Consider the following 12,138-nt stretch of genomic DNA (forward strand, 5'->3'; position numbering starts at 1 on the left):
GACATCCTGACAGAAGCAAAGGCTGCTAATACTGGCATGCACTCAGTGAGACACAGCATGGGAAAGTAATGACCTGTTAATCCTTTGTAGTTGCAGGCTGCAAGACCATGCCCACTTTCACTTGCACATGCCCACATCAAAGTCAGCAATCTCTCATTCCAGGGAAGAGGCTAAAATGCATGTGAGACGGAATTTTGCCTTAGCAGTCTCTGGAGAAACTTAGAGCAGCATTGCTCACAGTACCTACCTGACTCCCAGCTTTGGACTGATCTGTCCTGTTTGCAGGACATGGATGAAATGCTTTAAGTGGTACAAGTACGCTGACCATGAGAGATGATGGCAGACAGCTCCAACAACTTCAACTGAGGCTGTTACCATATTTTCATGCTGCCCAAAAGATAGAAATTGAGTTGCTGTTAGCATTCATGAGGAACATGTCTCTAAGGCGTACTTTACTCAGAGCAACAAGATCCAGATGTAAGGTCTGTCTAGTAGAGATGTTTGAAATTCAGCTCTTTTAGGTCTCCTCCTGACCACCAGGTAAAAAAAACCAAAACAAACTTAAAAAGTCACAGCTCACCAAACAGATCTCCAGACCCACATCCTCCAAGTATTTCTGCACCAATTTAACTTTTCTCACATAACTACATCTATGGGATCACTTGTGTGAAGAACTAAAAACCATTCAAGGTATCTAACCACAGACACATGGGACATTGCTAGGCTATGCTGCTCAACTAGAAATGCACATCATTAAGCTACATCTGATATGAAATAAAACGTCTGTTTCTTCACCAAGGTTTCAATCAACACATTTTACCTCCCCACTGGTCAAAGAGCAACTGCAGTCACTCTACTGCTGGGCACAGCCTGTACGGCTGCAGGTGCTGGATCCTGTGCTCTAATTGTTTCTGTTTCAGAAGAATATTTCTCAGAGTAAGCAAAGTAGATATGTGCTTGGTCTGACACAAGCAGCTCTGCTGTTCTCCTGCTAGTGTGCAGGGAACTACAGAGGTGTGAAACCTTGCTTTTCCAAGTCACAAGTAGAAAGTATATCCATACTGACATTACCAGTAATTTCACCACATGTGTGTTCAATAAATGTCTGGAAAGTGACTGCAAAATGTCACCCTTCAAACTTTAATTACAAAGCTGCTAATGATTTCAGAGGTTTTCAGCCAATTCCTGCAGTTCCCCTGTAACTCCAGAGAAAACAGTATTTATTTCCACCTCAGTTACTAAGCACAGCCCAGGTTGCCTAACACACACATTCTGCTGCCAAACAGTAACTAATCTCACAACTGAACAGGAAGACAGAAGCTTGAAGATAGAGGAAAAAAAAACCACCTGATTACAAAAAATGCAAACAAATATGACCTCAAATAAAAAAAACCCCACAGAACAAAATAACAAAAAAACCCACAAATCCCCAAACAGTTAGAGAGATCCAACTTTAAGAAACAGCACAGGTTTAGCAGATAAAGAAATGGGCCCAGACTGCATCTGCACCTCGCAAATCCTCTTTTTGCCACCAAAAGCAGCACAGTGCTCTTGTCTGAAAGGGGAACGCTCACTCTACAAACCTATCAGCCTTTCAAAGTCTTTTGTGGAGAATGGTATACAAGAAAGGTGATGAAATTCAAATGGATGCATTCAACTTAAAAGCCTACCTTAAGCATTTTTTCATTAAAAATGGCAGTAGTAGCATAAGGCATGATGTAGTTCTGCAGGGATTTAGAAGACAGCACAAGCTTTTTTTCTGTGAGCTGCTTAGCCAGTTTCCTCAGAGCTCGTGCTCTCCTGTGGATCTGAGTCAAACATGAGAGACAGATAATGAGGTGGTCCTTTAGTCAGATAGCATGAGGGAGCACATACATTTAGCAGTTCTGAAAATGCCTCTATTTTAAATAACTACAGAAACATATTATGGTCATTTCCAAGGATAGGCCATTCCCTTTTCCTTCAGTCTCTGGGCTTTCACTAGCCTTTTGCCTCAATAGATATTCCAACTCAACAGGATAGTTCATGGTCAATTCACAATCGTAAGACTGTGCCCTCTTCAGGTATCAGACAAGGGAGGCAACTGATAAAAAGATAAGAAGGCCTGATAAAACTACAAGGAAAAAAATTAGACTCTACATGTAACTATAGATGTAACAAAGGTTCTCTCTCATTGTGTCTCTGGAAGTAGGAGAAATGCTGTATTTTCATACTGCAAGAAGAAAAACAGGAGACCAGGCTTTATGCAACATTTAAATTGCAAAGGTCTGTGAATGAAAAGGGGCTGCAGAATGTCCAGACAGACAGTAGCTGAGAATAGGCTAGAAAAAAAACAGAAAGACCTGTTCCCTGTCTACGTAAGAGGGATCCTCAGGACACTGTTGCTGACTGTGGGCTGGGTCACACACAAGTTGTAAAGTGGAGTTGCCTGCTCAAGATCACAAACAATTATCTAAAATGAAAGCAATTCTTTCAGATATATTAGGAAAAGGTAAAAACCAATACTGCTAAATTATAAAATCAAGAAATTTCTAGATAAAATACGACTTTGACTCATAATCACCCTTGTGATGATGGCCATATCCTTTTTTTTTTACTATATCTAATGACATGGGTTCAATTTCTCTGTAAAGATAGGACACGGATGCTTTGCAAAACACTACCCCACAGTAAAATCCTTTTGCTTTGGTAGAGTGGAGAGATGCACTAGGGAATGCTTGTTGCCTTTTACCTGTATGTGTTTCATGTTCTCAAAGAAATCCATGTCGGGATCATGGTGGTTCGTCAACTGGACCAAATCCCGGAATTCGGGATTTGCTGGGAATGTTTGAATGAGGCAGGAAAGCAATGACGTATAGTCCTGCTGGATGCTCTGCAAACAGCAAGCAGCAAATGGTTAAGTACCCCTCGGAGAGGTTGCTACACACTGCTCAGAAGAGCAGTGCTGTCATTTGCAAGTGATTTAGGCCAACAAGTCCTATTCTTTCATAACAGCAAATACATTTGTATTTTTGACTGCACATAAATTAAAGTCTCCCCTCCAAAGAACGAGCTACAACTAAGAACAGCTGAACAGCAAAGAAACATAAGGCAGCTGAGTTCTATAACTTTTTAGATTTTTATAAGATTTCAAATGAAGGGTAAGTTCACAGCAGGTACCTGCACTTCTTATCTCAGCAAGGGACTCAAGAGAATTCATCAATAAAATGTCTCATGTATCCTGGTGTCCTGAATACAGCTGGAGATGTGTAATCAGATAGCACTGCCTTACCTCAGTCTTACTCTTCAGACCCCTTCTCATAGATTCCAGGAGAGTATGCTGGATTAGCTCCTTGTAGTCATCATCTGTGTGGTCAATTTCTGCCAGTCGGTGGATAAAACTTGTCAAGCAAATGCTTGCGTTGTCACTAAGAGCCATATCCCCTAGCTGAGTGGATGGAGAAATTGTAGCACATGAGTCTGGATATGATACTTTTTTCTCCCTGAAAGCCTGGACTGAATTGTACCACTGGATACAACATAACAAGAAATACAGAAACCCAGTAACTCTTGACCCTTTCCTATAGAACTTCTAGCCCTGAATTAATGCCCACCCTTCCAAACAGGAAAAATTCTTTTAGATTTACCAGCAGCCCCACACATCCAGAACATGCTGCAACAAAGAGAAATGTAGCTTTTCATACAGTACAAACTGACCGAACAGTTCCAGGGCTCACTGATAGAAAGGTGCATTGCACTGTGAGCCTTCTTGCTGCACTGTATTCACCCTTCTGGACACACAGATGAAAACGCAAGCAGAAAAACATTAAAACCGGGTGTTTATAAGAAGACTCAAATGTGCTCTGTGAATTTTTTGCAGTGTTAGAGATCAGCCAACAGAAATAATTTGGAAATTAGATTCATCATGGACACATGGTGTGCAAAGCAACAGAAGGAAAATTCAGCCAACCTGGATGGTATAGAAACAGTTGTGCAGAACGGGGATGAGGAAGTCGATATCCACTCTTTGCATTTCCTTGATGCGGGCTGTGATTGACTGGAATGCTGACAGACGTACATCAAAATCGACATCATCGAGATGTCGTTGATCAAAGGCATTCAGCTGTGAGAAAGCAACAAGTTTTTCATGAAGGCAGCCAGAAACATGACAATACAATGTTGGGGAAAAAAGTGAACAAAGAAACTGGGCATACCTTAACAACATCAGTAACATACTTCAATTCACTATCCAAATCAGATAAAGTCTAAAAAGAAACATGAAAGATAGTAGTTTAACTGCTAAGTTGTTGAAATTTTGGAGAACTCAAGACAAAAAAAGAAGCAACAGCATCAATCTTTCTCTTTTTAGAAGCTTACTAACAGTTATTCTTCCGTAACTTGGAAGATGGGTGTTTTAAGATCGTACGGTTTTAAGTATCTAACAGAGCATTTCCTGGGTTTTCCTGCTGAAAATCAAGTTATGTAAGTCACTTCTTAAGTACAAAATAGCCTGACTGCTACAAATCTGTGAGAGAAGAATACAAACAAAAATCATCTTCATGATGCTGAAATCTATTCTTATTTCATAAAATACAAGATTCTTTATGGAGGAAGTGTGCTTTATTTACTTTCTCTTACATAAAAGAACCCTGATGATGCTCACATCAACCAGGCTTAAGCCAAAACTTTTACAAATCTCTGTGCAGTTCATTAATTTCTATTATATACAATTCTGCTACTTAACAATGTAGATTAAAAAGGTTTTTAAGCTAATGTACAACAAAGACAAAACACTGCTACTTATTTTGTCCTTGATTGCTTAGAGCAAGTGAAAAAAAGAACAGTAAGACACATAAAAATGCAATACCTGAAATACCAAACACAACTTATGTCGAGACAGTTTGTTCTGGATGACAGAAAAAAGCTTTGCCAGTGGTTTAAGAAAGCTTGCAGGGTTTGAGCAATGCTGCAGCAAGTTCTGTATTGTCTCCAGAATGTCAATCTCTGTACCCTGAAAGAGACAGATAAGGACACACTCAATGCAATCATCAAATCTCTCAGAAGCACTTGCAACCTTTCAATTAGACACAGCAGTGTTAGAGAGGAGTGCCATCATGATGAACACTTCTTTTGTGTGTCTTTCCTCAAATGACTCAAAGATCAGGAGAACTAACAGAGCTTTAAAAAGTGGTCTTCCTTTAACCTGTGAAGCATCATATACTTATATGATCTCCCTGGATGCAAATCATACATGGTCCCCTAGTAACTCAGAGATTGAAAAACCAAGAATCCTCTGTGAACAACTGAATGACCACTTGTAAAGTGGAAGTTACAGGTTTCTGCCTAGCAGTTCTTTCTGGAAGCCTAAAATCTCTCACCGAGCAACTGCATGTCTTAAGAGAAACAAAACCTTGATCCAAGGATTCAGGCAATCAAGCTGAATAAACAACACATTCATCCATTGCAGATGGGATTGCAGTTCAGAAAACAAGGTTTGGCAGCGAGGGAAACACAGGCAAAATAGTCTACCAATATCCTCAGTGACTGATTTACTTAATAGTTTACAAAAGCCTAAGCAATGAAGAGCTCTGCTTCCTTCAAGTGCAGCCCATATGCTTTGCATACTTGAGGAATTCAGGCTTTTAGGGAAGTTTCAGTTCCGAGGCACACTTCTGTACCCACGGATAGATTCCTTAAGAATGGAAGGAGAACAAGATGGAAGCAGGAGATACGGGAGCATGTTAATAATACTGTATAATGTTTGCCTTTCATCCTGCAACAGATCAGTGTAGCCCTGCCCATTACACAGCATGTACTACACACATATTCAATCATATGTATTCATATTGCTGTCCAAATGCTGTGGCTTTGGGGTGCATAAAATCCACAGTGAAGAACACTGTAAAGGTTTTGGTGGATTGACTACAGTGGCAAAAGACGTAAAGATGGTATAAAAAGTCCTGCAGACCTTCCCCATGAAAAGGGGGAACAGAGTCAGCCTTTGCACTGGCATTCCTAGACTCGTACCCATCAACACGCAATGTCATAGCATTCTGAGCAGCCTACAGACACATGAAGACTTGATTTCAGGCTAATCATAAGAAATGGCATTTTAAACAAACATATTTCATTAAAAAAAGCATAACACATGTTTAATAGGGGGAAAAGTAATTTCTACCTACCTGCTCCATGTTACTCTGATAAAGGAAAGGGAGGAGAAGGCTCACAAGCACTGAATTCTGATTCTTTTCTTGTATAAATTTGCTGATCCTGCACAGTGAGATAAGGTAATTTACTATTTTACATCAATTCAATAACCAGTCTAGAGCAAAGAACTCCTCGGTCAGCACTACTGCCATACTGCAGGGCTCTGACAGCCCACCCAGGCTAATAGGGCGTACCCACCAAAACCACGGTATCAGCCCAAGTATTTAGTTCCATATGACTGCAGGCATAACTACCTTTTCCTACTCCCAAGGCATTGATTTTGAGTACCAGGAACAGAAACAGCTAGGATCAATTTCTGAAAACTTTTTGCCCCAGTCACCAGCAACTTGGTCAATGACAGATCCACGTACTTCCAACTGTTCTAAGTTTAAATAATTTGAGACATAATGTGTTTTGATTTGGAACCTATTATGAAAAGGCTCTTTCTTCCTCCCATCTTCCAACTTTTTAATTGTTTTGAGCTCTAAAAAGTCACTTACTTAGAAAGTATACTCAGCTCCTTGCTGACTTGAGCTCTATACTTCTTCTTTTTCACCTTCTCCACATTTAACATTGTTTTGCTGAAGTACTGAAGTATGGCAGGAACATGAGGCATAACCAAGCGGCAACCTAGGGTGAGGGTCTCTGTAAGGGATACAACAAACAAAGGGAGAAACACAAAGGAGGTTTCTTTACCAGTAAAAGAATGAAAATCAGTGGGAGCTATGAATGTGCAGGGCAGCAGGCAGCTGGGAATATGCACCAGTACTTGCTGAGACCAAGTCTAACATGTCTGAGCTGGAATCAAAGAAAGCATATGCAGACAATAAAAGCTCTCCTTGCAGATTTCAGTAACAGCCCTGGTAAATTTGGGCTTATCAAAAGGTACCAAAGGCATTCCTCAGAGGTAGTAACTATCTCCTAAAATGGCTGGAACGTTTTTTAGGTGTAGCTTTCTTTATTCTACCACTGACCTCTCAGACAAATAAAGCTGCCATAACAAGGGCACAGCAACTGAGTGATCTCCTTCCCACTGCTTTTGTGTGTTACAGGTGAATGATGGCTCCACAGCATCAAACACACCATACCACCCTTCCTGTCTACTTCCACTCAAAGATAAAAAGAATCAGTGTCAGGTCTTTCTTGTCAGGAAACACAGACTGAACATCAAAGTGATACATGACCATGCACATATAGGGAGTGGGCCATTATATAAAACTTGGTGTTAGGCTCAGAGTCAAGTCAGCAACAGAGTTCTTGAAGTTATCACATCAGTCAAAGCTTCACAGACAAAACAGGTCAACACCAGAAACATTTTCCTTCTTCAAAAGGAATTGCTTCCATGCTCAGGACTCTGACACTCAAATGTGGATCTCTGCAGTCATTAGATAAGCAGTACTTCACAGATTTTTAGCATGCCAAGATAAATTTGTACATTGACAATTCCATCTCCACTGGGAGGTCTCCTTCCCTGGTATTCCCAGCCAGTGAAAAGACAACCTCATCATAATCTAACACCCCCATTCAAAGCACCAAACATGCCCCTCAAAACTATTTTGCAGGCATACCTTCTGTCACTTCTCTAGTGATTGTAACAGCACAGTCAGTTACACTCAAACTGGAAACCTGCTCCGTGGGTTCAAAATCTGGGCTGTTGAGAAGACTGTCAGCTATGTCCATCACAAGACTGGATGTGGCCTCAGACAGATTCTTGGCTGACAGCACAGCAAACACATTTGAAAGTATATCACACTCTGGGTGATTTGGTTGCTGCTTGGCCAGCAAGGGGAAATACCTGAGAGAAAGATTATAAAAAAGGTTGGGTAAATAGAATGAATGGAGGTTGAGAAGTCATCAAGTCCCTTTTCTTTCTTCAAGATAGCATCATCTAAACATAACCCTTTCTCCAAGATGTTTGTCCAAGTCTCCTGTTAGTCTGCTCCTGATCTAATGATCCAATACCATTTCTTACAGAAGTTAGTATGTAAGTTCATGCCTACAAATGATCTGTCTTAAACCAGATACTGGATACTTGAGGCAAAGGAAAAGCAGTGAGTCTGTGGAAGAGGCAAAAACCACTCAAGACAGCAGAGTTGGAATTTCTCAGTGTTTCCATAAAAAAAAACAAAACACCTCTTTTACGACTTGCAGTCTCAGTCACAGATTCCATGCTGAACCTGCCCATATTCTTTCATAATATAGAAAGAAATAAGGAATCAAAAAAACCAGGAAATGATCTATTGTGAAACTGACTTCCCACCTCCCAGGACTAAGAAGTTATTGGTCAAAATGCAGACATATTCTAAGAAGGCAGCCCTTTTCCTCACCTGTCATCACACTTTGGGCTATATATGTGCTTAGTTGCTAATACAAGGGAAAAGCAGCCCACTAAAAAGAGAGTAATTGCATAAATTGGAAAGCTTCCCAACTGCATTTGGACTGTCTTCAAAAGAATAATGGTCTAACAGAAAAAGAAAATATGTGTTTTGACACAATTATTCATAATCTGCTAGTGTGCCTTTTTTCCTTGAATTCTGTGTATTCAGAATTCAGAGTACATATGCTTCTTTGCAAGGAGAACACTTACCTGGGATTCTTACTCCAGGTGTGAATGAGTTTGAGCAGAAAAGTTGGAGAATACTGACTCTCTGAAGCCAATCTGCAGATCTAAAGCAGATAAAAGTCAGATACCACTGCAACACAAATAGTTAAACTCACTTAAAACCATCATCTCTAACAAAGACCTCACTGCAATCTACAGTTTACCTATTTTTGGAAAGCAATTTCATCGTAATTTTTCCAGCTTCCTCAATATTTGTGGAATCACTCTTAGATTATCCTACTCCTATTTATGCACTATTCCAGCTACCACTTTTGTCCTCCCCTTGAAACTGGCTCCCCATGGAGCCTCACATTTGCTGCAGAGACCTAGCAACCTCTCCTGGGCATACCTATGAGATCTCAAGAGCAACGCCCAAGACTCACTTCTCCCGTAATTCCTATGCCCTGGCCGCAGCACCCGTCATTGCAGTATCTGTCCTATGCCTCCACAGTCTTGCTGCAGCACCCTCTCTGCTCAGGGAGAGGCTCAAGCACTGCACCACACACCAGGAATGGGATCTCCTAACAGGGTTCTGTCCCCTAAACAACCCCACCTAAGAGCTGCGCAGCCTAAGCCCTGCGCAGTAGCTGTTGCTCTTTCACATGAGTGCATAGAGGTAAAAGAAACCTAGTGGCAGGTCTCTGCCACTCCGCAACCCAACAGGCTGCATGCAAGTCACACAGCTGGTTTTCTGCTCTGACCACAGCTGGACTGTGAGCAGGGCACTGTTAGTGAGCACACAGGCAAGGAAGGCTCCAGTGCATTCAAGGGCAATAGTCAGGATGGTGCATGCACGGGTTGGACTAGCTCAATCTGGGCTCAGGACCTGAGCATAACAGAAAAGAAGGCAGGTCAGACCACCATAGTCAAGGTCTTAGGAAGTTTCTTCTGTCTCCAGGGGCAGGTAATGTTATTGCTCTACATAAACCAAAGCTTTTCTGAATAATGTACAATGAAGAGTAAACCATCAATCCAAACCTGCAGGAATGCTGCTGTGCAGGCTAAAGATATTGAGCCTGTATAGCAAACTCCTAGGAAATGAAGAGCAGAAAAATGCAGTTCCAAGTACAACAGGCTTAAAATAATTTGCCCTCTCCCTGAGTTTTTATACACCTCAGTTCCATAGCCTTAAAAAGGAAAGCACACAATCCAAACGACTCTTCTCCCAAAACCAAATCTTCATGGAGTTCCCTAGAGAAGACTCCCTCTAGGTGGGGCTTCTGGATCATACTATCCTCCAAGCTCCAAAACCAGCTCTGGCTTCCTGACATCTGTAAGGACAACAGGAATTCTAACTATTTAATAATAATTTTACAACTTGTTCAGATTTACTCAGTGTTTCCAAACTCAATGCTCCCCGAAAGCACTAACTGCACTGCTGACTTAAAAGCCTGAACCATATGCTTGAACTGCTCTGGGATTGCAGTAAATGTTCACTGCTTTGCTCATGTGGCATCCTGGCCTTGAACAGAACTGTCGTGGTTTAACCCCAACCAGCCACTAAGTACCACGCAGCCACTTGCTCACTCCCTGCTGGTGGGATGGTGAGGAGAACTGGAAAAGGGTAAAGCCTGTGGGTTGCAATAAAAACAGTTTTAATAATTGAGATAAAGTAAAATATAATACTAATACTACTCATAATGAGATAACAAAAAGAGACAGGAATTAAATCCAAAGAAAACCACATGATGCACAATACTATTGCTCATCGTCTGATGAAGGATCTTCAGCCCATAATAAGCAGTGATCGGTCCCTCCTGCCCAACTCCCACCAGTTGCTACACTAGGCATGACATGCTGTGGTATGGAATATCCCTTTGGCTAGTTTGGGCCAGCTGTCCTGGCTATGCTCCCTCCCAGCTTCTTATGCACCTCCTTACTGGCAGAGCATGAGAGATTGAAAAGTCCTTGATTTAGAGTAAGCACAATTTTGCAACACTGGCATGTTATCAACATTATTCTCATACAAAATCCGAACCACAACACTACTAGCTACTAGGAAGAAAATTAACTATCCCAGCTGAAACCAGGACAAGACTAAACAGACAAACCAGGAGCACTGAACTCAGCCCAGTGAAATACAGAGCCATATGGACTGCCTGAAACTATTTTATCTACTGTTTGTCCACACACACATACTACACATCACATATTGTTTGTTACTTGTAGAGCAGAGAAACAGGGTAGAAGTAAACAAACATAATGTCTACAGAAGCAAATGTGAGGTTTCATAGAGCGTAGCAGTTACTCCTGCAAGGAAGTTGGACATTTGGATACCTCAAAAACCTCAGTGGAAGAGCTCTGTTGGAGTCAATCCATCTTGCTCAGTTACCCTTTGGGTGAAGGTGACTGTTTTTAGAGCAAACAACCCAGCACCTGGTACAGGCATTCCGATAACCTCAGAGCCCAGTGCACTGAGACAGCCAGCACAATTTCATTTTAAACAGTGTTCTCTCTTCCTCTCACAATAGTGCATTTTCCCAACTCAGAGGTGATCAAAATTTCTCTGATGAAGGCCACAATCCTGTGCTTGTCTGTCTGCTCTCAAGGGACTCCCAGCAGGCAGGCACAAGAGCACACAGCCCACCGACAGACCCTGCTGGGTTCTTCCTTGGCTGCAGCAGCATTGCTTCTGCAGTTCTCTACCACAGGCCAAATAACTGGCACAGAGAAAAGCAGCAAAGTGCACCCAGAAGTGACTAGTATTATTTTGCTTCCCTGAAGCATCCAGGGAAGAAGTCTGCTTCTGTGGTTAAGAACAAAGAAATGGCATCTATTTTATTCAGATGAATTAATTTGTACTTTAGCCTGTGACTTGATTATTCCAGGACTAATCAGACAGGAGCTAAGAAATTGGCCTTGCACAGACACATCAGAATGCCAGAATCTATCTGAGGCTGTATCTAATCTTACGACAGACATAGCTGACATGATGGATTCCACTACATGTTACACACAAACTGTTTGGAAGAACAAGAAATACTTACCTGAGGCCATACCACTGCATGGAAAATGGCATTGATCTCTTCCATACTAAAGCTGTAAGTCTCATGATCAGAAAAAAACTCCACCACAAGCTTGAGCCCAAGACGTCTCAAATTCTTCAGTGGATTAATCAACCTAGGTTGGACCTGTAAAAAACAAAACCAACCAACCAAACAAAAAACCAGTAAGATCTTTGCAGAACAACTATTAAGTACTTGCTCTGCAATTAAATACACCGATAAATTGACCACAGACAAAACTTTTGCTGGAACAATGTTCTGTCTTCTACTGTAACTTGTTCATGGTAGTAATCTACCTCTCACAGAACTAAATTTTAGAAACTGTCGTGGTTCAAGCCCAGCCGG

At 41.4% G+C, this 12,138-nt stretch overlaps 1 protein-coding gene across 1 annotated transcript in view; it reads right to left on the reverse strand.

Moving 5' to 3' along the window:
• UTP20 (UTP20, small subunit (SSU) processome component, homolog (yeast)) overlaps positions 1 to 11,919 on the reverse strand; it is a gene marked incomplete at its 5' end in the record, with an annotated part of 33,479 nt that extends 21,560 nt beyond the window's left edge. The window contains 12 exons of the mRNA XM_010018656.1: positions 248 to 387; positions 1,671 to 1,808; positions 2,732 to 2,872; positions 3,272 to 3,427; positions 3,950 to 4,102; positions 4,194 to 4,244; positions 4,847 to 4,990; positions 6,162 to 6,249; positions 6,687 to 6,831; positions 7,755 to 7,981; positions 8,774 to 8,853; positions 11,776 to 11,919. Of these exons, the coding sequence (XP_010016958.1) occupies positions 248 to 387; positions 1,671 to 1,808; positions 2,732 to 2,872; positions 3,272 to 3,427; positions 3,950 to 4,102; positions 4,194 to 4,244; positions 4,847 to 4,990; positions 6,162 to 6,249; positions 6,687 to 6,831; positions 7,755 to 7,981; positions 8,774 to 8,853; positions 11,776 to 11,919 (1,607 nt within the window). The remainder of the gene's footprint in view (positions 1 to 247; positions 388 to 1,670; positions 1,809 to 2,731; positions 2,873 to 3,271; positions 3,428 to 3,949; positions 4,103 to 4,193; positions 4,245 to 4,846; positions 4,991 to 6,161; positions 6,250 to 6,686; positions 6,832 to 7,754; positions 7,982 to 8,773; positions 8,854 to 11,775) is intronic.
• Positions 11,920 to 12,138: the final 219 nt, after the last annotated feature.

The sequence above is a fragment of the Nestor notabilis genome, unplaced genomic scaffold (genome assembly GCF_000696875.1).
Source record: "Nestor notabilis isolate BGI_N333 unplaced genomic scaffold, ASM69687v1 scaffold17127, whole genome shotgun sequence".
In the NCBI taxonomy this organism is placed as follows: Eukaryota; Metazoa; Chordata; class Aves; order Psittaciformes; family Psittacidae; genus Nestor; species Nestor notabilis.